General features: G+C 44.9%; 1 protein-coding gene across 2 annotated transcripts; it reads right to left on the reverse strand.

Moving 5' to 3' along the window:
- Window positions 1–11: 11 nt before the first annotated feature.
- Window positions 12–27,924, reverse strand: otud7b (OTU deubiquitinase 7B). 2 transcript variants are annotated; one of them, XM_036538862.1, is made up of 12 exons: window positions 27,749–27,924; window positions 8,345–8,576; window positions 8,036–8,203; window positions 7,445–7,672; window positions 6,946–7,047; window positions 6,589–6,716; window positions 6,027–6,139; window positions 5,473–5,600; window positions 4,392–4,541; window positions 3,982–4,099; window positions 3,628–3,715; window positions 12–2,499 (listed from the first exon to the last, which is right to left on the reverse strand). In XM_036538862.1, the coding sequence occupies exons 2-12, from the start codon at window positions 8,427–8,429 to the stop codon at window positions 1,036–1,038; spliced, it is 2,772 nt and encodes a 923-aa protein (XP_036394755.1). In that variant the 5' UTR covers window positions 8,430–8,576; window positions 27,749–27,924; the 3' UTR covers window positions 12–1,035. The 2 variants fall into 2 exon arrangements, with proteins under 2 accessions (XP_036394755.1, XP_036394754.1); XM_036538861.1 differs by having other exon boundaries at window positions 12–2,502.
- Between the last annotated feature and the right edge of the window lie 31 nt (window positions 27,925–27,955).

Raw genomic sequence — 27,955 nt, forward strand, 5'->3', positions numbered from 1 at the left:
GGACTCTGGGTTTGGTGTTAAAAGCAGGCCTTGATCTGTTGGATTTGTTCTACACAAAACACCTGCAGGGGTAGTCAATTGTGCTTGAAATGAAATGACGCAAAATTCTCCAGAGAATCGGGTGGGAACTCTGACTTAAAATGCTTTGAAAGGGGAAAATTATTCATGCAATGTGAGCACCAAGCAGGTGCAATAAATAGAATGAAGTATGCACAGGAATGAGCTTTCCAGGAACAAAAGGCACGCCTTGAATCGCATTTGGTACCGTTATCTTTACCTGTGATGCTTAAACGGTACACAGTCCAACACAAGTACAATTGCATAGCTTTTCTGGTTCAGAGAATAATACCATGGTAAACTAAATTTACATTCTATTGCAGTAGAACAACGCAAAAAAAGCACACACATCTATTCTGAATTACTCGTCATTTCATTTTCATATGCAGTGCACATGGTTCAGTTCTGTAACATATCCAGTAAGGGTAACCCCCGGTGTTCTTGGTTGGTGCAGTGGGACTACGAAACACCTAGAAGGCCCTGCATGAATGGAATTCACCTACAAAAACAGTGTCCAGTATCTGTAAACTAAGTAACATAAATATGCTGATTCTGGCTATAGATGGTATACGTATGTGTGTGTATGTCATTCACTGCAGTGACCTGTGCTCTGAGTATGCTGTGAGTATGCTGACATCTCTCCCCTAGGTGGAGTAGTCTGGCACAGCCTGAGAAAGATTCCTGTTCACACCCGATTCCTGGTAAGAGCCACAGCAAAAGAAACATAAGTGCAAATCCCCCTGTTCTCCACCAGGCCTTGCCCCATTGATAAAATCATCACTACTATTATTATTGCATCCTGTTAAAAAAGGCTGCTTGTGGCATTTCCTTTTAAACAGCACGTGACATAGGCATACAGGAGGGGGTGCGTCTTTCCGGAAGGGAAAGAGTTAATACAGACCAAACATAAAAAGAGAGAGATGGAGACAGACGTGGAGACAGTGAGGCAGAAACTGCAGATCGCAGGCTGACGTTCAGTCAGAACCTGTGGATGGCCGGCTCCGTTTCCCTTCTCTTCAGCTCCTCCCGGTAGCAGTAGGAGCAGTAGTGGCCCGTCTCTGGGTGGCCGTAGTAGTTGCAGCTGGGGGTTTTGCACCGGGAGGACTGCGAGCTGGCCAGGCCCCCCGCGCTGCCCAGCGAGTAGTGCCTCACGGGGGGCGGTCCGCTCCTGCTGTCCGAGCCCAGGCGCGTCTCCCGGACGCCGCCGCCGTACCCTCCCCCCGCGTCCCCCAGCCTCACCGGCTCTGCTGGGTAGTCCAGGGGGCTCTGGTCCAGGGAGTAGGAGGGCACGCAAGGGGCAACGCGGGACGGGCTGCCCACAGAGGACGGGGGGTAGTACTGGGAGCGGGGTGGGCCTTGCGCCAGCGGGCAGTGCCGTGGGAGAGTGGCGTAGGACGGCAGGCCCGGGTAGGACGCGGTGGAGCCGCCCGCCAGCTGCCGGCGGGTCTCCATGTAGCTGGGGGGAGGAAGGTGCGAGGTCAGCGGGGCGGGGGTGCGGTCTATGATGGTGGGCCGCGGGATGGGCACAATGCCGGAGTAGAGGGCGGGGGTTAACGCAGAGGTTTTGAGGTGACTGAAAGTGGGCGGGGAGCTGTCAGCGAGGTCCTCCTTGGCCTCGTAGCAGCGGTAGCCCAGCTCCACCCCCTCCTTCTTCGCCTGCGCGCCGGCGGGCGGCCCCAGCACCACGCCGCCCTTCCTCTCTGCCTCCCGCCGCTGCTCATGCTCCGCCCGGAAGCGCTCCTCGGCGTCGTCCAGGTAGCGCTGGATCATCTCCTCCTGGAAGGGCTGGCGGTTGCTGGTGGTGAGGAGGCTGGCGAAGATGAACTTCCTCTCCCCCTGCATGGCGGCACGCAGGACGCTCAGGCTCACCTTGACGTCGGCGCCGTACTTGCAGGGGTCTTCCCTGCCCTGCCTCTCGCTGCCGGACGACGGGGAGCCCTTCCCAGAATCCTCTGAGCCGCCCTGGGCAGAGGGCGAGCTGTCCTTGCTGCCTTTGCGCCCCTTCAGAGAACCCTTCTTCTTCTTCTCCTGGCCTTCCCCGGCCTGCTTGGCCCCTCCGCCTGCCGTCTTCCCCGTCATCAGCCCGCCCATGTTCTTCTTCAGCTTGCTGCCCAGGCTCTTGCCGAAGCTGCCCAGCTTGTTAGCGACGGAGTCAGCTCGCTTCTTGTCCTTGTCCTTGTCCTTGTCCTTCTTGGCCTTCCCCTTGCCGCCCGTCCCCGTCCCCGTTGCTGTTCCCCCGGAGCTGGAGCTGGAGGAGCTGGAGGAGCTGGACGAGCCCCCACCCGTCTTAGCCGCCGCCCCGCTCCCGTTGGCGGCACCTCCTTCGCAGTGGCCGTTGGTACTGCTGCAGACTGACTCTTTGTCTGACTCGCCCGAGTCTGGGGGCGTTCGGGCATCATCTCCTGCGGAGGCTGTGGGTGACTCAGGCTGGGCCAGGGGAGCCTGCTGGAGAAACAGACAGACATATACAATTAGACTGTGGAAAAACAATTACAGGTATCTGCATCTTCAGTCTATATACTTGCGGGCTGCAGTGTGGCGTAATGGTAAGGAGCAGGGCTTGCAACGAAAGGTTTCAGGTTCAATTTTCCACTCGGCCACTGCTGCCGTACCACTGCGCAAAGTACTTAACCCAGAATTGCCTCACTCTGGATAAGAGTGCTTGATAAATGACAATGTAATGTAATGTCTTGCTTTCCTGGATTGCAAAGCAATTTGCCATTTTTTCCTTCATTGACCCCTAAAAAGAAAAGTAATTCCGCAGAGAAATATAGCTTCAATCAATAATGCGGTGGAGTGTGGAGTGAGCACAGGACTCTAGAGGTTCATGGGTTTGAATTTTGGGACACTTGCCTTGTGCACAAGAAAAACAACTTCTAAAGCTACATGGCTAAATATAAACCCTCTAAGAAATGCAAGTAGCCCTGGATAACAGCATTAGCTAAGCAAATAAAACCAGGAAATTTAATGACATGTAATGCCAGTTCTATAACCCAGGACCCTTTGAAGATGGGAATCTTGTTTCGCTGGCCCAGACATTACTTCCTCCAGAAGCTGGCTTTACAGTCCTGGAGTAATATCAAAGCAGCTTTTGTTGGACACAGAATTTTAAAAAGCTAAACACTCAGGGTAACCATGAAATTCCCATTACCTTGTTATGCTTTCAACTCAACACTAAACAGTGTTACCCAAGAGGGACATGTGTACTCAGATGAGTTCTCAAAAAACTCTTAAAAGCAACAGTTCTATTATAGTTTCTTTTTCCATATTAGTTTTAAACAAAAGAAAGCGACATCACTGTAATTACAGTTTGATTTTTAAAATAAAGTACTTAATTTGGTCTTTTTGCATTATCCAGCCCAATTATGGTCAGTAGCAAAGATCAGTGCAGCCCCCTGAAATGTACTTGTTTCGCATCTCTGAGAGACACAGTAGACTAAACAGACAACGCTGAGCGTGCCTGTGTAAACTCCTCAGGTTCCAGCCTGTGTGCAGTACCTGGCATGGTCTCGCACTCACAGACTGCGACACTAACAGTGAAACAGACAGACAGAGTGGCTGAGCTCTCACCTGCACTTCACTAGCGGGTAGTGGCAGCCACGTGACTGTCATGTAGGTGTGTAACAAGTGCAGCTTTGCCTCCAGGGACAGGGTGACACTAGACAGGACAAACAACACAAAGGTTTATTTAAAACAGTCACTTGGTAGAAGCTTTCCTTGACTACACCCATTTCACCCTTTGTTTTATGTGATAAATCTAGCATGTATTGTACTGTATTGCATTAGAGATCTCAGCATGTTGATGCTCAAATTGCAGATCTCAGCATGGCACTCAGGTCAGACATCCCAGCATGCTGATGGTCAGGTTAGAGATCTCAGGCCTTTTGGTGCTCAGGCCAGGGGTGTCCCATACAGGTGTCCCACCTCGCCAGCATCACGTTGTCCAGTTCGTCCTTCCCCCACTCCCAGTCCCGGCCAGGATCCACAGCAAAGTGCACAGGCAACATCTTGTGCTCAGAGTCTGTGAGGGGGATCACGGCCACTGGCAGAGGGGGGGAAACAGCAGAGTGTGAGGCTCTTGGCGTGAAACAACAGAGGCTGTATGCTGTAACGCACAATCTCATCCTGATACATAAATCCCAACGAATTTCACATTCTAAATGACCCATTTCAGCTTACACACTTGCTCAAGGTTCAACAAAGCTCTTCCAAACTCTGCTGTAGAGCACAGTCCCCTTGTAGTCCTGAAATGCAGTCTGCAGTGTACAGGTCTGTTGGTTGTGCAGTAAAAGCCGTGAAGAAGATGACGAAAATCGGACTGTTGCTGATCTCACCTTGTTCCTTGGAGCTGTCTTTCTGTTCCATGGAAACAAGAGCGGAGAAGTGGGCCTGGTCGTAGGCCAGGACCAGGGGTGAGCGATGGCACTTGATGGCGGGCACCTCAAGAGGCAGGTAGATTCCCCCGAATGGGATGGGTGCGAAGGCTGGTGGGTGCAGGGGAAGGGTAGAAAAAAGATGAATTAAGGGTATTGCTCCAGAATATGTCATCATCTCTGCTTACCCACTAAAAAAACAGCATGTAAAAATTTAAGACGTATCTACTTATGGTAAATCATACAGGGACCAAAATCTATAACCTGCTGAACCAAACATTATTTGGTCTGAGCAAATGTTATCTGGGGTTAAAATATTAGCTAGTTAGTTAGCTAGCTAATTATTTATAGCCTAATTCTTTTTTCATATGAAAAGTCAAAATGACTTCATAGCCGCCAGTTGCACGTGTATGGCAAGACCATAGCTAAAGGTCTTATGAAAGCGTGATTACCAGTTTCATAAACGAGAATGCAGTTTAAGTGAAAAAAATTCAGTTTTCACTGGGATTCTGTTTTCACCAAGATCTACGTAGATAAATCCATGTGACTGACATACATTTCTAGAATTTATGTCACTTATATATTGACCTGATACGTTGATTGAATTGGCCAACTTATTGTACAAGTAGTGGTTGCTCACAGTGGCTGATACCACACAGTACCAACTTTCCTGAGTGGTATTTGGCTCTTTTTCTGCCTTCATATACCCTAATTCAGCTGGACAACTATGAAAAATATTAAGTGGCTGACTCTGTTCTTTACATTTGATTATATTTAGCTTATCCAAAGCCACTTACATATCTTAGTCGTGAGGTTATTCATTTATAACATCTGGGTATTTACTGCGGTAATTTCAGATTAAGTACCTTGCCTAAGGGTACAACTGCAGTGCACCACCTGCGTATAAACATGGCAACCTTTCAGTTACAAGCCCTGCTCCTTAACACTAGGCTGCACTGCTGTCTGCTCTGCTGCACAGTGAATCAGACAGAGCTTGACTGTAAGCAACAAAACACATCCAAGGTGCATCTGTGTGTCTCACCCTCCCCGCCGGAGTCCCTCAGCATGGTGTCGGCCACCACCACGATGGGCCGGCGCAGCACGTGGGCCAGGACGAAGACGTGGAACTCCTCCAGGCTCTCGTACACGGGCTCCTCCGATGATTCTCCCCTGCGCACACACACACACAAGCGGGGAGCAGTCACAGACCAGAGGAGCTACACAACAGGTCATGTGAGACTGTACCTCCCAGTCTTATTTTGCCATTTCCCCCTTGGGGAAAAAACACAATTCACTGAGCGAGCTCAGCACGTCTCCTTCCACAAAACACATCGAGCCTCTGACAGCAATGACATTCCACGCTCGCTGTAGCATCACTTTATTTTCATAGCCTCAGAAAGCCATCTGGGATGAACCCTCCAACCACCTCATTACATGCAACTTCTCCACACTTACCTCCCATTAACACTGTCTGCACATTTAACTATGAATGGAAAACTGCTCTTGGTAACACTGTTAATATTTTAAGTAAACTTACCCAGATGAGGGATAGTCTACAGGGGCCAATAGCACCCCATTCCCTATATAATAACTCACCCTGCGCAGTTACTGCCATTTGTGCTGTAGTGTATCCGGGGTTCACTAGAGGCCAGTTTCAGTAGCTCGTTCCATTCTCTCTGCCACTCCTCCTCTGTGTACACCAGACCCGACTGTATGTATACACACACACACACACACACACACACACACACACACAAAGACACGCATCCATGCATGGACACACGCACACACAAAGAGCAGGCTTTAGAGAGCATAACACATGATTTTATTTTGCTGGATTCTAACCAAAGTCACTCATATTTCTTGGAAAGACCAGCAGGGACTCTTGTCCTTTGCTATAATATCAATTGGATACACGATTCTAGCTTCCTCACAGTTAAGCAGTTAAGTTTCAGCACCAGGTCCCTTTGAGGGGATCATATTGCAAGCTGGTGTTAACAGATATGCCCTGTTTTTAACAATTCCAAAAGAAAAACTCAGAAATGATTCTAGCTGAAGTGTAGAGCTGAGAGGTATATTACAGAGCTACAACTGAAGTGAGAATACAGTTTAAATTTGAGACGGAAACTGCCGTTTCCTTGCACGAGACGGCATTAACCTCTTTGTTCTGCTGCGTCTGCTGCCACCGCCACCTGCGTCTCAGTGCCTCCCTCTCCTGGCCGTGGTCCATCAATTTATACAGAGCCTTCCGCAGCATGAGGTCGCGGTCGTGAAAGCCCCACATCCCTGCAGACGTGTACCCAAGGAAAGATCACAGCTGTCAGCCACAGGACTTAAAAAAAAAATATTTGCCATTCGTGTATGTGCAGCTGGAGTGCACTCAAGGGGAACATCTTACACTAAAGCTTGGACAAGACAAGATTTGCAACTGTGAAACTCCCATTATTGATAGAGGAGGCAACAGAGGTGGTCATGGTGCACTGGTGTGGAAGCCAATGACAGACTGAAGACTTACCCAGTGAGGCTGCGTGTAGCAGACAGTTTCCATCCCCACTCGTTGCCAGTGGCAACAAACTCTGACAGCTAGGTACCACCCGTGTCCACCAATTCAGCCGGCCTGGAAAGAAAAGGGTCACATGACCTAATACAACTGCTCCACTTCAAAGGTTAATGTGAAAAGCAGAGGCATGTTCTGACCATAATGGAACAACAGACATCAAAAGTCAGTCAATAATCTTTAAAAAGAACTTAAGAAACTTAAGACGTAGGAAAGTCATGGTCAAGAAGGAAAAAAGGTAAAATTTTGATAATGACAAATGGATGCTGTACCCCCCGAATAACACTGTCAAGGTTCCATTTGTCAATCTCTACCTCAAAGGATTTGTGCATCCCTTGAGCTATTCACACTGTCCTGCAGTGAACTGCACAAACCACAAATATACAGCTAACCTGAATGTGCAATGCGCTGTGAGAGAGTGATCGGAATGGTGTCAGAAGTGGGATTTATATCTTACCCGCGTGCTCCAGGGCCACCATCATCGACTGCTCGATGAGATCCCTCTCGATAAACCCGCGAAAGTCTTCGCGGTACACGGTGAGGTCGGGCAGCTGGAAGGTGCAGAGGGGGGTGTCCAGGAGGGGCTCGCTGTTGTTCCCCCCTGTGTTGGACACGTGCGAGCGGGCCAGGGATACGATGGTGGAGCTGGCGTGGGAGATGCCCCGTGAGAGGCGCTTCTCTGTGGCTGAAGGGGGGGGGGGGGAGAGAGAGAGTTTGAGAGGTGAATAGGACAATAATGGAGCACAGAAAGGTACAGAAGTAGAACACACAGAACAAGCAGGGACAAAGGTAGGAGGAGAGTGGGAAAGTGGACAAAACAACAGATTGGAAAAAATTATTTGGGGAAAACAACGGTGAAAGTGTCCGAAAAGTAGACAGATTAAGAGCCAGAGGAAGAAGACATGGAATAGAGAGATCAGATAACGTAATAGGGACAACAGGTGGAAACAGCCCTTACTGTGACCCAAGATCATCTCTAATAATCACAAAAGAGAGATATGTAAACCATTTTCTGTAGTAACAACACTCAATTCAGTAGTGTTCCTACCTTGTATGTCATCTTGCCGGTGAAGAGGGGACCGTCCCACTCTGGCCATCTCCTTCTCAGTGGGATAGAGTCCCCTATCCTCCCCAAAGGAGTAGGACAGATTCACAGCATGTACCTGTCGAAGCTGCTCAAAGTCACTCAGGGCAGCACTGAGATCCCAATTCTTGCCTACAGAGCAGAACCATAGGTCAGTCTGTCACGCAGCCATGTGCAAATATGTAGGCTAAAGTAAAGTTTACACAACCAGGACACATGAGACACATTTAAATTTTAGAGTTGCCCTCTCAGCATTGGCTGCCTTAGACTCACCCTCCAGCAGGTCTCTGGCCAGTCCTGGTTCAGCCCCCGTGGAACGGACAAAGTCGGACAGGACTGCGTCCATATCCAAAGTCATGTGATCATGAATTCACAGTGTGGTTGGCTCCATCAGGACAGAGAAAACAAGAGGGGGAAAGGTCTTCCCTTAGAGGTCAAAAGGAGGTGGAGTGGGCCCCCACAGGGAGGCCGTCTCATCTGCAGGGGTCAGCACTCACAGCCACACCTGCAGAAACACCAACAGAGAGGGCGAGTGAGTTCAAAACAAACGGGAAAATGTGAAAAACTTAAATGCCACAGTATGTAATGACAAATTATCAAGAACGATGTGTGCGTAACAGGAATTCAGTAAGAAAATCAGCAGCCAGTATTAACAAAAAGTAAATAAAACATCTGTGATAGCCTATACATGCTACACAGTGGCCTGAACTGCTCTGCAGAAAGTAAAGTGCCAGAGGATAAATTACAAAGCACATAATTCCATCCACCCGTCTATATGTCACCATTCATTTCAGGAGTGTGGCAGCAATGTCCCTGCACCTCATTTGACCCCCTGACCTCAGTGGTCACATGCCCTCCCTGACCACCGGCCCATAGTGCTGACAGCAGTGCACAGAAAAACAATGGTGAATGCAAGCAATTCGCCACGTGTCAAAAGAGTGACAAGCGACCTGGATTTCCAGACAGGCCTCAGTTTTTTTTTTTCCATCCTTTCTTCACCCAAGAATGCAGGCCGGCACAAATGACTCCTGAATAACCTGCCCACATTTACAAGCAGGTTAAGTAGTCTCTCCATGTTCTCTGGCCCCTTTTAAATGGACCAGTTTTCCAGTGCACTGCTCTCTCTGTTTCACCATCTGCTGAATCAGGCCATTCTCGCACAGTAACTCAATCTGTAAATATGGTCACGGCTGGAATTTTTCAATATAGTGTCTGACGCACAGGCACAGCTTTAAAGCAGGATTCTCAAACTTCCTGTATGTCTGCAGTAGCTTGCCCAGTAGACAAGATACATAGTTTGGAACTGACGTCTCAGTCTAAAAAGGTTTGCCCTCTTGAATTTCAGCCTGCTATGTAACAAATGAGATATTCATGGTTAAGCCCTGGAGTGTTGCTTACCCATGATAGGATGGTTGTTCTGGAACACAATCCACACACTTGAAAGGAATAAAAAACCCAGAACATGCAGTTTTCTGCCTTTCCCCACCTTCACCCAGAGCTATGTGGCTGACAGGATGATACTTTTCAGACAACTCATATAAAATGCAGGCCTTAGCACAGAGTACAGAAGGCCAAACGGCAACAGCATGACCCTCCACAGAGGTCATCTGGGCAGGGCAGCTGTCCAGTGCATTCTGGCCCTTCATTGTAACAGTAAAACTGGATCACATGATCTGACAGGCAACCACACCCACAGGGAACTGTTGCACTCCAGAAGCGGAGTCACAGGCTTTGTAGGAATGTAGTACCAGCACCAAAAGGGGCAGTAGCCAGTTCCAGTCCTCGGTAGGTTGCATTTACCTCCAACTGCTAAGTGACTGAGGACTTGTGTGAAATTATGACTGCATTGCCCCGCAGAAAATTAATACCAGCCCACACAAAATGGCATATTCTGAAACATCTGGTGCTCCTGAACTCACCATGCTGTTGTGAGCCAATCTGCAGGGACATGCGTGCTGATAATATATGTTGAAACGAAATGTACCTGGGCAGAGACACTGAGGACATACAGTAGGCTGAAGAGAGGAATTTTCAACTAGTTTAAATAGTTTTATGACAAGACTGAACCAATGGCTGTCAGCAACATTGTACTTCATTTTTGCCATAAGTTAACAACAAGCCCTGAAACAGACGCAAGCAACAGCGACCGCAGTCAAACTTGTGTGATACAGGAATCTTTTTATGAGGTCTGGAGTTCTGAGGATGTACCGTGAGGCTGTATACATGTCATAGAGAGCACCCGGTAAAGTACAGCGCACAGCTAATCCATGAGGCCCAACACAGTCTGTCAGTATGGCCACTGTGCCCAAAAAGACTGGATCTCAGAAGTAGCCCTGGCAGTCTGTCATATCTCCTAGCAAGAGCTGTGTTTATTTGCCGACAGTGAAAAGAAAGCAAAGTGTCATGGCAGCAATATGCCAGCCCCTTTGGCCAGCACAGGTGTGTATTTACATGGGATGACGACACATAGAGTGTCCCTGACCTCTTGCCTTAGCTGCTGCTGGTCACCACAACAGTCACAACAACTAAGTCACTGACCAATTTCCTCCGCAGACTGGAATCTCACCTGTTCAAACTCTATCCTTTTCAACATACCCCAAAGTCTGAACATTCATACTATATTCTCAAATACATTTCCTCAAGCTTCCCCCTTTGGCTTTGAACAGAATATGGTATGTTATGTAATAATCAGATTGTGAAGCTTGTGATTTATTACCGCATATGCTCTTAGGCCAATGCTGTATCCGCTTTTGTAAAAGTCACTCTGTCTGCTAAATGACTAAATGTAAATGTAAAACTGTGCTTCTGCACTTCACTGTGGTCTTTACTGCATCTTGTAAAAAGAGCTAAACCATGTCATTAGTGTGTGTGTGTGGGGGTGTGTGTGTGTGTGGGGGGGGGGGGGGGGGGTGCTCAACACACTGTGGACAGAGGAAGTGCTGCCACTGATAGCAGCTTTGCGAAAATGTTGACATTTCAGATGGACAAATAAATGTAAAAGTAACACACTGACCACCGCACTGCGCTCGCAAATACTTTTAATACTCAATATGAAAGCCGTTTCGACGCCTTGCGTGAGTCGCTTGTCTGGAGGTGAGCAGATTCCTCAGCGCCATACGGAGAGCGTGTGCTGCTGCAGGCTCTAAGGAAGGATGCAGTCGGTCACGTGGCCCGTGCAAAATGCATACCTATGCGACAGCGTGACTCATTCAATAAACTGCTATTCCTGTATGGCTCGGCCCGGCTTTGTGCTGCTGTTACATAAGCACTGCTGGCACTGCTGGCACCCGGGTGCTCTGACAGGCATGGATCATGGGGGCAGAAATCAGAGGTAAGTATATTTGTCGCAGGGTTGCTGCTGTATACCGTTACTGGTAGGTAGCAGGTAGGAGTCCTGTGGCTGCCATTGTACCCTATAGCACTGTCCTCAGCCTGTACTGCTTCAGGAATGATCCAGCTGCAGAAAGCAATAATATGTAAAATGTAAATTACTTTAGCCAGTCTGCATGGCATGTGCTATGCAAATAAACATGCATATTTCTGTATGTAGGGTATAAGGGAAAGAAACATGACTCCAGTTACAATTGTCTCAGGATATAAATTACCAGCTGCATGGTTGTTAGCAATTACCATTACTGACAACAAAGTGTAAAAAAAAAAAAAATACAAACTGAAACACAAGACGAGGCCCACAGTGTAGAGCAGGTTAGCACACGCAGCGAGCTGGCAGAAGCACATCAGTCACATAGGAAAAAAAGGGCAGAAAAGTGTTATTCAGAGAGATGAACAACTCTGTTGTGAAACACTTGAGGAAGCTGAAGTCCCCGCGAGTCAATTCCACTGCTGCCTGCTCTGCTCAAGCTCCGAGAACCGCTCTGAGAACCAAGGGAGAAACAGCCGGGTCACCGGAAGGTGGTTAACCGCCAGCTAGCTCAAATCTCCACATCAGCGAGACCTTCCGCGGCACAGAACAGGCTTTGAGGGAGACAGCAGACAGCCAAGCAGAACTAGAGACAGGACACAGTGAATAGGCCTTACAGATGTGAGAGCACCTAGCTATGGAGGAGAGATGCTACAGCCAAAATGAGGACAAGAGAAGGGAATACATGCGCTACCACAGGGGCTAAGATGCCCAGTTTCTTATTACAGGAGGTATGCGAGTAGTGCAGTAGTTATTTAATGTCCCTGGCTGAGCCTGCATTACACAAGCACATGCATCAGCACTGAACTGCGGACTCGCTTTGACAGGAGAAAACAGAGCGATCCCACTATTTGACATTACATAACGGCAGCTGCCTACAGTTACCATCACAGAGGGGTGAGAGGCGGGCAACTGTCATTCATACTTCTGTAAGAACTGGCTGTTTCTCGCTCGGCCTACTTAGACTTTTAACAACAGGAGCAAAGCTGCTTGTTTACAGTGAGACGTTCAAGGTTGAAATCCAAGAAAGGATCTAACTTTAGGTTACATGAGAGTGAACACCGCTTTCGGTTCCACTTGGGATGGCTCCTGCCAAAAAAAAAAAAAAAAGTCTTAACACAGTACCACCAACATGTTACTTTTCAGAGCTGATTACTTCAGAGGTATTTTCAGAGATAAAGTTACAACCAGCTGTGAGAAAGGAAAAAAAAAAAACATCATATAAGCTGAACTTTCCACAATGTACAGGTTCCAGTGGAGCCCAGACTTCCAGAGAGAGGGGAGTAATGAGGCAGAAAAGCCTTGGCGGTGCTGGGCAACCTACCCCCCCCCCCCCCCCGCCATCCCTCCCAACTGATCAGACCTGTCCCTGTACCCCCGTCACAGAGAATAACACTCTCTGCCACAGCCTCCACACTGGCAGAGTGGGGAAGCAAGGGCTGTATAATCTCATCTTCACATCAGAAGGTACACACTGCCCCATAGCTCTGTCTGGAGATGTACATAGAGGGCGGCGAGCGGTTATGTTGTTCCTCGGTTAGAACAGTACATTATTTATTTGCTTAGCGCATGCCCTGATCCAGGGAGACTTGCGCTGCTTGCACAGCATTCTTTTCACACATTACGCATTAGCTCTGAAGCTACGAGTTGAGTGCCTTGCTAAGGGGCAAAACAGCAATGCCCCCCACCTGGGACTTGAACGTGCAGCCCTGTGATTACACGTCTGCTACCTTGCATTAGCACCCCTTCAAGCGGAAAAGGCTGAAGCCTGCTGAGCTGGTTGCTGCAATCAGCGCCCAAGAGACACAGATGCTCCTGGGCTCGCTACGAGTGGGACCTCCAAGCAGCAGTTATTTCCCAGTTATTTAGTCTGGTGTTGGTGGTTTAAAACAGCTGGAGCAATACTGGATGGAAGGACGTCCAGGACCAGAATGAAGCTGGTCGTTACTTCACATTTTATCCTGTAATACGAGGTGTTCTTGCCATTCTTTAAAGTAAGGAGCCGAGTTTGAGTTTTTCGGAATGTAAGACATGCTGAGTAAGTCTGCCAAGGGCACAAATTTGCAATATGTAGATGCACTTATGTTAGTTACAAATGGCTCCTACAAACAAGCCAAAAATGATCCACAACCTAGAACTAAGAACTCTTTCAAGGTTAATGATACATTTCGGTTTTCAGGCAGATATAAATGAAAAAAACTACAGTTCAATGGTCATACAGTGATCAAACGGTAACCAAAAAAACGATTGCAAACCGTAAGTTAGGATGAATTCGGGTTTATATCACAGGCTTTGTGTGTGTGCTAAATGGTGCACAGGGCACAGTGACAAGCCCTTTAAACGAACTAGAGATATAAACGCTACCTAGACAAATACGCTCAAAAGAAAGTCAAATAAAAGGACAATAAACCAACAGCCTATCTTTTAACCGTCATAACTGCTGTGCACTTGTTTAATCAGTTTCATCAGTGAGCCCACAATGGATTATATAACCTCAGAGGCTCTGTGTTAGGGAAAAGAGGCTAGACCCAGTTTCACTAGCTACTGCAAACAGTTCACAGCATCCCTCTCTGTGCAGGACTGCAATCCAGGGAATATTCTGCATAGAGACTGCTCCATAGTGACTGCATTCCCTGCATTAAATTACAAACAGCACGGATTTTAAAACTTCGGCAATGTGCAAGTTCAAGATAAAGAGGTCATCAACATGTCAATCACGTCACATCATGCCCGCGATGTAACCGATTTGTTGCCTTCCTATTTCTAAATTCTCAATGCACTAAAATATGGCGGGGCCCGGGCGGTTTTGCCTGGCTATGTTGACTACCTTGAGGACAACTGACCAGCCATCATTTAGTACTTACAACAAAAACAACAATCTAGGAGAGCAAAGTCCTAGGCCGAGACAAACTGAATGTGTCAGATTCTCACTCCACCGAAACACTTAAATAATACAGTAGGAAGTGTGACGTTATAATGCTTGCTACTAACCAGTGAATACAGGATCAGTACCTAGTCTGATCTGTGTAGTGATTATGACTGAGGCCTTGCACTTTTGATGATGCATGTTTGGCCTGCAAGTCATCTGAAATCTACTATACAATGCTACAGCCGCACTAGCTGAAAATATGATAAGGCAACTGACCATGATTAAATAGTGATAAATCAAACAAAAATAGACTAATCATTATGGGTTTGGTGCACTCTAACAAGTTATCGAATTGAACTTAAGAGAATGCTGACAATGAAGGATGTAATGCCTAAAACACCTTTCCCCGAACACGAATACCCACCTGTGCACACATGGGTGTAACTTATTTTTTACAATTTATACTGCAAACAAAAATGCTACATGCACTTTACAGTTACTTGTTTTATAAGCTAGGATGTTAGCTCCGATCTAGCAAACCTGCGCTTCAGAGTCAGCTACAAGGAAAGTGCTTTCCTTCGTTTCACAAATTGTGGATTACATCATCCCCGCTGGCTGGTTCGTTTCTCTTTGTATCCGTTTCACGTTCTCAAATTCCAAACACAACAAAAGGCTACTAGTCCCTGACCAAAAGCAGGCCCGGGGGCAGCAGGTGAAAAGGACAGAGGTGTGCCATGTCCTGTTCTGGACTGTGGAAGAGCTCCCCTCAGGCAGTGTCAGAGAAGGGGGGGGGGGGTATCTGGAGCTGATTACATGGATTCCAGCCCTGAACACGGCGCTCCTGTGGGACTGCTGTGCCTGTCTCGTCCAGTCATCACCCAGTAACCCAGCCATGCCCTCCCCACCCTCAGCTGGCCCCAGAACACCCAGAGAGCCTCATGTGTCGGCACCCATTTTCTCCCAGGGCTGCCAGGAGGCTCCAGTTTGGCCAGAGAGGAGAGAGAGAGGCACACAAAGAGACAAAGAGACAGTGAGGGAGATAGAGAGAGAGAGGGGCGTCTGAGAATCCTGATTTCACAGCTCTGTGGATGGGTTTCCAGTCAAAGCAGCGACCTACTTGTGAGTAGATACAATGTAACCATTCAACATGTATAGACTAACTACATGGCTCCGGTATCAATTTACTGATATCAGCAGGAATAACCCAAAAAAGACCTGCGGGAGGCGCTATCTTGGAGTAGAAAGGGTGTGGACATGTGCACAGAAGCCCTTATCTCTTCCACATGCTTGCTGCCTCATGAATAGGCCTCTGCTTCTAAGACCGAAATAGCCTGGTGTAGAAAAGGGCAACAGATAAGTCTAAGAGGCACAAGAACTCAAAGCTGTTTTCGTCTTCTGCAAAAGGAAAAGAAGGGAGCCCACAGAAAGAAAATGCAGCACAAACATCCAGCAGCTAGGCTAAATCACAGACATCCTAACATTAAAAACCCAGTCAACCACATATGATCCACAAACAGCCTAACAGAGCAAACAAACCACTTACCTAACTTTCTACAGCAGTTAGAGTGTTTGTGAGGTAGTCCTATTCTTGTGGTATTTGTACATGGACTCTGAAGCAATACCCAGCCAGCGTAAGCCGATGGTGGGACCGCAGCAGAATGCAGGACGGTGAGGGTGTGTGCCCGCCTCTATCGCCTGGCACACACGGAGCTGGCCACTTCCTCTCGTTGACATTCGCAGCGGCGTGTCTGTGGCAATGAAATTCGGCCGCTTCGAATGGGCGCAGTGTTTGCTTTCCAGCAGAACTGTTTTTCAGAGTGTCTGAGAAGAGCCGGAGCGAGAAAAGGCTCGGCTCACGGCCGCGCTGTTTGAGGGGAAAACTATTGGAAGAGGACTGTAAGAACAATAACGGCGCTCTCCAAACAAAACCGGCACTCTAACCACTTTCACAGAGAAACACAGGTCACATCTGAGCACTAAGCACAAGAGGCGTAAGAGGGAGACTGACAGAAAACAGGGAAAAGAAAGAACTGAAGGTTAAAAAAATGTCTTGCAGCCTACAAGGAAAGGGTTGTTATGAGGACATCAAGAAGATATTCTACAGGGAGCAACAGTTTTTCCAAGGAGCCATCACTGTCAATTTTTTTTTTTTTTTAAATCCAGATGGTCTTCCTCAACAGGGTGAGGAGTCACACTTAAGCCCGGGGTGAACAACTGAAGCCCTGGACAGCCACAGGGCCTTCTGGCATTCCTGCTGCCATAGTAGATTCATTATGTGAATGAATGATGCACCTAACCTGTTGTACTAGGTGTACTTTACATCAGCTGCTCAGGGAAAAGTAAACTGCACGTTTCATGCCTAACGCACACAATTCTGCAATCTGCTTAATGCAGTGCTACTAGGCTTTTATGGAGCAAGTGCACTTTTTGCAGCACCGGCCGCCTGGGACTGGAACCTCCAGTTCCCATTCCCTGACTAAGCAGTACACAGCAGGAGGAGAGAGGCAGAGCCAGGCTACACAGTTGCTTCACAGCAGTGTCTTATGAGCACTGCTTAATTAGGGCTGCTGATAGAGTGCAGATTGCTAGGCTTTAACTGGGCTGACAGGCATTTGGTCCTCCCCGGGGTGTGGCCAGGGTCTCTGGAGGCCCACGGTACAGTGTAACTGAGTCCCTGGAACAGTGTGGTGGCAGACAGAGAAGACAGGGGGCAGGGCTTATCCATCCAAGCTGGCAGAGGTGCCCCTCATCTCGCTGTGAGCTTACGAGGTACCACTGCTGCGTGACTGTATGCAGATGTGTGTGTTTAAAGTGCATACGAGCATGAAAGAGTTAGAGCATCCCTGGATATGAACATACTGTGATAGCCGAACAGCCAACAGCAACATTTCAGGATCCCAGCAGCGAGAGTTTACATGCAACTTAATGTACAACTATGGGCGGAATATTTAAGAACCTGAATGCTAAGGTGTATGCTGAGGTGGCATTTAATGTTAATTCACAACATACATCAGCTATTCTACTGTAGCTGGATATTATACACCACATGCAATATTACACTGCTTATTTGGAATTTCAGATTCAGAATCCATAACTGTTCACATGATCACCTGCCTGTAAACATGATCACTGAGTCTGAGCCAAATCTCTGTTTCTATTTACAAAGCCACTTCATGAAACCGGCAGCCAACAAGTGCATGTCGGACACTGGGGTTCAAATTTTCTGAGCACGTCACTGGCAGCTTGACTACTGAACCAAAGTCCATGGACGTTTAAGGTTGTCAATTCAAACTGAAAGAGGCCAAGTTCTACAGAGCAAGCACACAGAAAAATGGATCACATTTTGTTAGATTATCATCATCATCTCCCAGGTGATTTCTAAATGAACACCACAGGAACATGACCTGTATCTATGTTTTCCTATAATTACAAAAAGGAGATGCCATTGACAGCACCTTAATTGTATGGTCTTGGCTGAGCCATTTATGTGACACTGCATACCCCAGAATATATGAATGAACCATGCCATACAATACGCAGAAGACAAAACAAAATTATGTATCATACCAATTTGATGTGAACCATTAAGAAGTGGGCACCAGATGTAATTCAGTCTTTAAACATCACTAACAAAGAAATATAGCCCTTGTAATCACTGGTATACTCTGAAACACAGGAATACTTCTAAACACCACTCTAACTAACCAACTAAAATTAGTCCTTTAATATCATAGTTCTATGAAAAGTTTTTCATAGAACTATGATATTTTCCTCTAGGGTGTTTCTATTCAGACATAGCATGCCAAAGCACTAAACTGAGTTAAGAAAACAGCCAAGAATAAGCTATGTTCATATCTCATGGAGGGTCTGCTAATATGGCAGTTCTTCCTATAAGAACAGCAGCTCTGCCAACAGAGCAGTGTCCACCAACGCCAGCGAGCTCTTTCGTTTAGACCATGCACATCTGCATCTTTTATTTGTGTTTTAGACGAGGTTCTCCTGTTCAAGAGGTAAGTTTAATGTTTGACTAAATCAGTTAACACCTTGGATAAATATTTTTACAGTGCTAGACCCCAACTGTAAACACAGCACAAGGTGCATTGCCCTGGGAATTTTAAACATGACGTACACACTCCCAAATGTTACGTATGCATGGGTACGCACACATGCAGTATGCTCAATGAAACCGAGGTTTCACCTGTCCTGTGTATAAGTACTTTTAGTGTAATTTTTATTGCATGCATACACGTTGACCTGTGGCATTAATCTATATTAGATTTTAAAATATTTAGTACAGGTGTATGTGTAGCTCTGCCACATCAATGCTGTAAAACACATTTCCAAAAGGATATCAGTACAGAGGGAGGCCTGCCATCCATCTGCAGACAGCCATCACATACTTGACAGAAACACACATCAGTGCATGGCTTTGTTTCAGATCTGCAGCAGCCTCAGGATCTCAGACAAGTGTGACTTAAACCCAGAGCTTCCAGCACATTGTGGGCAAGCACTCTTCAGGCCCTAACGAGCCAAATCAATTTCTTCAAAGGTAAATGCCACTCTCTCCATTTATACCACAAATACTGACATACCTTCCTAATCCCATCCCCTGGCAAACACAACAAAATGAATATTAAGAAAGATGGAAGCTCACAGAGGTGATATTGATTTGCCAAAAGCACAAGTCAAGACAAGAACGGCAAAGATTAGTGGAAGATCAATACAGACAATAATGCTTGAGCATGTTACTTTTTCTGGACACAAATAACTGGAAACTGGATAGAGAGACCATTGTTTTGAAAGCAGTCGAATTGATCAAGTCGGTCTGACTTCACTGCATCACTGCATTTAAGCCCTGAATAGCCTTGAATGTGACAGTCAGTCTCTCTGCTCTTTCTGCTTCACTTTGAGCGTTGCAAGTGTTGAATGTATATCGAGTGTTATGATATGAGTGCATATCGGTTAATCAACTGATAATTTTTCTGGAGATCTGACCAGCAAATTATCAGCTATATACTGTCCCACAAGCACTGATCAGCTTACACACATACAGATACAGTTTGAGGCTTCAAATCAGTAGACAAATATCAAAGCCGTTCATATCAGAAAAAAATATTCACTGGGCTAAATAACATACAGTTAATGAGCTATCCTTCTGGTTAAATGGCAATTCTCAGAGCATCAAATATTGCCTGCATGCCACTACATGTAGGCCTATTTAACACTATTTTAGTAAGCGTCTACAACATACGCTTTCCAGTGCGGCTTCACCATGAGCACCTCCAATACCCTCAAGGCTGTGGATCTCCCATTCCAGGGCAGCCTTTCACCGCTACAAATAAAGAGGTAGCATTTTACTGCTCACCCACTGCCATTAGGGCGCTCAGGAAATGTTTTTTTTTTTTTTTTTGGAGTGCCCGAAGCACAGACAGAAAGATCAACAGCTGTTCTGATACAGCACACAATAACAGGAACCCTGGGGATATCCAGTACAAAAGCAGTACAGCCAAACTGCCTACCTGAATTTTCTCTCCTAAATGACTTTTCAATATTTTCATGCTACTTGGAGTGTTCCATCTAAGACATACAAGTATCTTATACTGATTAATTCAATGCAAGCAACCAGCATCCAAGTGTTTCTGCCCCTAATGTTTTACACAACTCAAAACTCAGAGAAAAGCAATCATTCTCTCCTGTGCAGGCATTATGACTCAGTGCTCTGTAAGAATCTTTTCTGCAGTGATTCAAGTCATCTTAGAATAGCCAAAATTATTTGTGCAGACTAAATCACTGTAAATGAATAGCAATCAGCTGAAGTGACATCATCAGATCTCACCTTTATTGAGCCCTGACTGAAAATAAATAGGCAAGCATATGCTGTTATGCTGGATGTTAATGACTAACAGCAGAGTTTTCAAATTCAGTACCCTACAAAAAGTAGCTCATTTACAAGCAATGTTGTCCTTGATGAGTCCAGTCTCCTGTCAGGAAAACATTGTGCACACTGTTAAATATTCTCACATCTGAGATGCTGAAAGGCTGACACTTGCCTTGGTCCTATTCATCCATTTTTCCAAAGGCTATTCAGACATTCCTGAGAAACGAGGGTGTTCTGCTGGCCCCGGAGCAAGAATGCCAAACAAATCACTGCAAAACAGCAACTCAAAGGCATTCTGATATACCGCCACAAATACACACCACCCACACGCAAGACACGTATCATCTGCCATCCAAATAGCCTGCAATCTACAACATTATGATTGATGCAAGGACGCTTTGTCTAGCTAAAGATGTTCATACCTCATCAAGCTCACAGAGATCCCCCGTGTGGTCAACTTCTTACATTCTGATAGCTCTCTTAAATCGGCCAGTGGACTGGTGGAAGGGTCCCGTTCTCTTGCACTCTGGCCCTACACCCTCATTTTATTGTATGAAAATTCGTACTGAACTACGTATATTGTGTGACGTATTCCCAAAGGTGAAATTGCCTTGGGAAGTACTGCATGCCGCTCATGTTGGCTACTTTTCACATATTTGTGAACAAACCTGTGACAATAAGGGTGGCCGCTGAGGATGTCATCTACAGGATGCAAGCCGGCAATTAAAAGAAACCCAAAGGGGAAGTGTGTTGCTACTTTTGTCTTTCAGGCTAATTGCCCAATTTGCTCTTTTTTCTTCAGCTTCCAGCAGCTAAGCCTATTATATGTATTTTTGCTCTTGGAATGCTGTAAATGTCATCATGTTTATTTCCAGCCATAATACACTGGTATTCCAGCTTTCACCTCATATGCCAAACTCTAGCCTTCCGCATTGTCTTCCCCAAATGCATTGATGCAAGAATGGTATATGAAGCATTACTGCATATGTGGCTACTTGTTACCATTCAGTTTTTATTCAGAGTTGCCATTAGAAGAACTTATACTGCATATGTAGCTATTTGTTAGCATCAAGTTTTTATTCAGAGTTGCCATTAGAAAAACTTATAGTATTGCACATAAAATTACAAAGTTTCGCCAAAAAAGCAACTGGGACTGGGCTTCAATTTCAGTATGCCAAGAGGTGAATGCAACTCTGAATGCCCACATAAACAAGCTTTTCTGCACATAAAAACATGACTACAGAACACTGGGAAACTCCCAAAGAGTGAAGTTTGGTGAAGTTTGCCTGCTCCTGACATTTAGGGGGTATTGGTTAATTCTTTTCCTGAACAACCCAACCACCACTGCACAGTACCACAATCCCTAGTTATGTGCAGGAATGTGAGCTAATCCCTGAAAATATTTCCTGTCACCCCAACAGATAAACTAGCCAGGAACACAGTCCCATGAATAACATGTTTTCCATCATCTGAACCAGTAATTGTTTCTTTAGACTTTTTAGACAAGTTATGATTTCAGAATGGCAATTCATTCCTTCAAACTAACATTCATTTAATTTTTCCACTTTACACAGGTAACATTTTGCAACATTTTCATTCAATTTCATTTGATAATTGCATTTATTCATTTGGCAGACGCTTATTACAAGTGAGGCAGAGTACAACACAAGCGAAAGCCATACGCGAAGTCACAATATTAACAAGTAACAAGTGCTGCATGACCAAGTTTCAACAGTTGACCAGACAAGGTACAAGCTGGCTGGTAGCAACACAAGTGCATTAAATCATTATTTTCTTTTTTAATAGGAAAACAGAGTAACTGCGAGAGCTCCACCCTGTGGGAGGGGTTTCAAACAGTGGTGCCTGTATGGTAGAATACAAAAAGATAAACATAAAAGCAATAAACTCCCTGAGGCCTGGGACCTACCATTTATGTAAAACCAGAGAGAGATACAGTACATTTATATAAAGTGTGAGCACTTTCAAAAGCAATAGGGCTGTGTTAAGAAGGTGCTTATGCAAAGTGAGGTGAAAGTTAAGACACAACATATTGCCTCTGGCTCCACATAAACACAAAGCATTCTAAGGCAGAGAGGTGTGTTGCTTGGATCTGGGACTCCAGTTCCAGAAACAGCCCTGGGCATTCAACGCCGTGTCACAATTCTGGCCGTCATCCAACAGGGTGAGGACAGATGGGTATAAACGGGATTCAGGGAATCTCTGTCTGCGTATACATGACCCCCCTGAAATAAGCTTCCTGTTTGTCTCTTCCTTTGAGAAATAAAGGAGGCTGCCTTGCTCTCTCAGTCCGTGAGCAGAACTTCATTTTATACGCAACCACCAAGCCAGTACTGGTTCATTCTATTAAACTAGAGCTATAGTTAATAAATAATATGGCATTTCTGGTTTAAGAAACTTTCACCATAAAGCAGTGGAATAATGTGCAGCTACAACTAGGGAAAGCTGAAGGAAGCACTGAGGAACAAATGCTTGGACCATCAACCTCAAAGGAGAGCAAAGTGCCCTTGTGCCACACCTTAGGATTTTCATATAATCCATGTGGATGCGTATCACAGAAAGTGGCCTTGGATGAAAATATCCTCCAATAACAACACAGCAATTTGCAGAAAGAGAGCCCACAGAGGTTAACCCCAACCCACAGCTGTGGATTGGCTACAACAGCATGCCAAGCAAAAGGCAGAGAAACCTCCTCAGGAATCAAGAAGGAATCCACAAAAGAGGACATTCCATTTTCAACTCTTGAATTTTTTTTTTCTTTACATCAGTACAATTTTTGTTTTTATAGTCACAAATAGAGGTCTCCATGTACATTTCTGTTCATTTATTTACATGCAGAAGCATGCTTGATAATACATTTCATTAAATTATGATATTATTTTTCTGTATCCTCACTGTTTTAAAACTCTTTTATTCATGATGGCCATGTATGGGGGATTAATATTTAATGAATTATGACACTTTTAACCTAATGGTTCAGCCCTAAAAACAAAGCATTGATGTGAAGCTCACTGTGTTGAGGAAGCATGCATTAAGTATGCATTAAGAGCTATCCCAATATTAGCCTTGCTGTCAGGCCATTTAGGCTACACATGAACATTGATATTGCATGTTTACTTACAAAACAATATATTGTTTATTTCAGCAGCATCATGATGAAAAAAGAAATATCAACTAGAGAGAAATTAACCTCATACAAAGTACCAATTCCAAGCTCCAAGTGTGGACTCCCTGGCTTGCTTCACATCTGTCATTAGTAACATGAGCTTCTTTTGTTTCCAGAAGAGGTGCAGCTCATTGACAGGCCACTGAAAATTCACAGTTACACACATTTTCACTCCATCAACACTAAGAAGGAGAAACAAAAATTAGTGAAACACTCAATATGTATAGATTCCTCTTCCAACTGTAGTCAGACAGTAAGGGTTCAATCTTTCACGTTGCTGTGTTGCTCTTATCTTAGAGGTAAACTGCAGAGATGCTCCCCTTGGGTAGATGCAAAAATACCTCTATTCTTCTCTTTACTCATTGACTGTCCACACTTAAACTTAGCACATCCATAGCCTTATGGTAGTTTCTGATCTCAACCACCACCATGAGACGAGGAAAAGTCTCGCCTTTCCGTCCCACTGACCTGGAGTAAATTTCATATCCATTTACATATCGATCCGACGCTGTCTGTTGAAGCCAAGAAGTCCCGTGGGAGTAATTCCTCCCAGCCAGAGTACAGCACTGTAACCGATCCCAGAAACCTGCCCCACCCCTGCTCAACACTCTCATTACTGAGCAGCTGCTCGGGGTGCCCAGCAGAGAACCCTGCATTCAAAGGTTGCACCTCCATCATTCACTTCATTACCATCATTACATTACTGTTATTCGGCTGATGCTCTTATCCAGAGCGACTTACATAGTATTAGATACTACTAGTATTAGTATTACATAGTAGCTACTATTTTACATATTATCCATTTATACAGGTGGATATTTACTGAGGCAATTCTGGGTTAAGTCTCTTGCCCAAGGGTACAACGGCAGTCCACAGCAGGGAATCGAACCGACAACCTTTTGGTTACTAGTCCTAGCTCCTTACCACTATGCCACACTGCCGCACTTTACAAGCTAGACTGAAGCTCTGGACTCTCTGTGTAGTGCTGAACTAGTAGTAAGGAAGAAGGAACAGGATAATGCATGAAGAACAGAAATTTTGCATGGATGGCTCTGCGTATAGCCCAATGAGTCAACATCACAAACAATTAAAACCAAGAAATATGCAATTCTTTTCTCTTCAATACAATCACCAACTGTATGTTAGGCTTGTCACCATGAAAACCGGTATAGTCATGCAAGAGGCAAGGCAACACAGATGCAATCCTCCAACACACTTGCATGCAGCCAAATGCAGTTTTTTACACTCTAAGTCACTCAGTGCACCACTGTGAAGTAGTTTACTCTTTATCATTTGATACATAGAAAACCATTGTATGGCAGATTGATCCTACGAACAGCTATCTATGTTCTGATTAATGATATATCTACCTCAGCTATGTTCTAGTATTACACAATCTGCAATGTAATTAAGGTTAGAACAGAGCTGGTTCCAGAGACACACTCATACATTTTATAAATGCAGTGTCTGACTATAGCCAATGGAATTGCTATGCATGGCCATGATGCTGCACAGCAAAGAACCTAAGCCAAGACACGTTTGGGGAAGTGCCTTGCAAAGAGATTGCAAACGGACTCATTTCAATGTGAGGAGTGTGTCTTGTAGGGCATCACAAAGGGCCATTATGGTAGTTAGTTGGTCATAGTTGACCAATTCCAAGTCAATTAACAGGTCAGGTCCTCCCCGAGCTCCCAGAAATTTTCAAATTCATCTCAAATACCTCACATTCAGGAGACTCTAATAGCAAGTTGTTTTATGCAAGAGAATTCAGGGGTGGTTGCTGCTGAAAGAGCTCTGAAAGGTATCCAAAAAACCTCAGTCAGCACACCATGTTTCCACATAAACTAACACACAAGATTGACATTTCTGGAAGCAGTCAGCTTCCCTACATTAACATGTGTGAGAGGGACAGAGATGCAGTGTATCATATAGCCCTTACATCGTTTTTCACTTGTACAATGGCTGAATATCTACCTTGAATGAAAATGAGAGTTTTGTTTCTTCCGGATTCTTCTCAGCTTGTACAAGAAAACGTTACATACTACATGAGGCCATCCAAATTCAATGTCAAAACAGAAACACTGCAAGACTCACTATGCAGTCAGTCTCTCATTTCCATCTAAGTTCAAGCGACACTGAGCCCAAAAGAACAACAACATGAGGAGAAGTGGCATGTTGGGAGTTATATAGCCTATACAGACAATCTTTCCCTATCATGCAAAAAAAGCAAGACCTCTTCCCCACCAAAGAGCTTGTTTAGCTGTCCCAGTTTCTCAGATGAGGCAGGCTGCCTAACCTAGACAACATGCTGACAAAAGATCTTGTAAATACAGAGCTGAATAATTCAACATGAAGTGTAACACTATCCTTCCATTGTAGTGGTTCTGGCCAGAGCTGCAGAAGGCCTATGCTTTTGGTCCCTGTCTGGTGACAGCAAATTAATTCTGATGTCTTTTCTGATGTCTGATGTCTAGACCATTTTGTTTATTGAAGAGTCACTCCATATCAAATAAATGTAGAATTGGCATGTCCCTTTCTGACTATGCTGAACCTTGGCATAAAGAAACCTCCTATAGAGGAGAGATATGTGGCATAATTTCACATTTCCATCAAAAAACAACTGTTGAAATACATTTGATTAAAGCATGAATATTTATGAATTCATGAATACATTTGTTTTCTGCACAATGTGTACTGTACAGTTGAATAACAAATGCAAGTCCAACCATCTATGCAAAATCAAAAATTAGCAGATGAAAACTCATCAGCATCTAAGCCCTATGCAGAGAATTTTTGTTTGTTTACTGGAATCCAGACAGGCTATTTTTCAAGTCAAGATACAACAACCCACGCACCCTAACCTTTCAGGTTTAATTTTCAAGAAAAATCTGACACAGACAGGATATAAGAATGGTACACACGGCATGGAATGACCCTATCAACTCTGTAATTATTACTACTGTTCAAGACAGAGTATCAAATTGTTCACGTGTAAACTGGAGACACAAACTATGCTACTAATAATATGTCTAACAAATTGCAAAGAGGTTAACCACAATATTTTCAAAATTCAGAAAGATCACTTACATGTCAATTGTGTAGCTGAAGAATTTATAATGTAGTTAAAAATTCTTTTTTAGCAATTTCTAAGTAACAGCACTTGTGTTACAGAGTAACAAACTAATTTCAAAGTAAAGAAAGCTACTACTAGCTAAGATTCAACAGTCATTTTAAAACCAACAATTTACGGCTATGAGAACGATTTCTAAAATATCAATGATAGTCCTTAACATACCATGGACCAGGCTGTGTTGCCTATGATAATCACATCGTATCATCCACGATCATTAAAAGAGACTAACAACGAAGTGTCCATTCGAACATTAAGTCATTAATTGCAAGCATTTAAAGGTGGGGTTGGCTCGGCAGCTAGCTTAGTTGTCCATGCTTTGTCCATTTATGTTCGGACATAGGTTCCTAACCTTGGTCCATAAGATAACACGGACAGCTAACTAGCTAGTGTACGTTCAACAGAAGTGTTTCGAGGTCCAGTGCCCTACACAAAACTTTCTGCCAGGTAGCGGAATACCTATTCAGGCACCTTAGCTAACGTTAATGTTTCCTAACGAAAAGCTTTAGTAAGCAAGATCTACAAAGACAGCCAAATTACAACTTTAAGCCAGGTGGTCTGCTAGACAGCAAGTTAGCTAGCTACTAAGCTACATATGCCAATTTCGAAGATTGTTTCGCAAACAGAAAGAAAGAAAAAAATCATTTAACCGAGACAAAGCGACATAATCAGTACACATCTAGTTAGCTAGGTACTTGTTGCCAGGTAGCTACCTTGTCTGATTCACAGGATAAGTATCTAGCTATGCATGAACAAATCTACTGCGTCCTAAGTAGCAAGCTACCCAACAAACTAACTAGCTAGAGGATCATTAACTAGCTTGCCAGCTAGCTAACTAGCTGCAGCAACACGCCCCGCTACAATGAATGGCTAATAATGACTAGCGAGCCAGTTAGCCTGCTAACGCTATCAAGCAATGTGTCGCTAACATGATGGGTCCACTGGGTCGGACATGTACATTTGTTAGCTATTTGGCATGCTAATTGTTTAAATAATTTGGTAGGAAAGAGTTAGCTAATTCCATGGGCTAATTCGTAGCTAATTGTCTTCAATGAGCTTTCTGACAACTATAGATGTTTTAACAGGTACCTAGCTAGCCGTATTTGCATATCTAGCAAGCTAGCCAGCTAGGCCAGAACTGAACTGACAGAACTCTGAATTGAGAACACACTATGAAGTGCTTCAGCCTACTTACCTTCAGCGGCCTCGCAGACTTGCTTCTCATCCCTTTGGTAGTTTCCCTGTGCAAATGTTAAGTGATACCATCCACGTCTTGAGATCACTTATCTCTATCGCTGTACAAATCCTTTAAATGCTGTCTGATGTTTGGACTTAAAACAACATCTACCGCTAAAGTAGCAGGCTATCTCAGTTCTTACAACAACAACAACGTCAACCACAG

This window comes from Megalops cyprinoides, chromosome 10 (genome assembly GCF_013368585.1).
Source record: "Megalops cyprinoides isolate fMegCyp1 chromosome 10, fMegCyp1.pri, whole genome shotgun sequence".
Classification (NCBI taxonomy): domain Eukaryota; kingdom Metazoa; phylum Chordata; class Actinopteri; order Elopiformes; family Megalopidae; genus Megalops; species Megalops cyprinoides.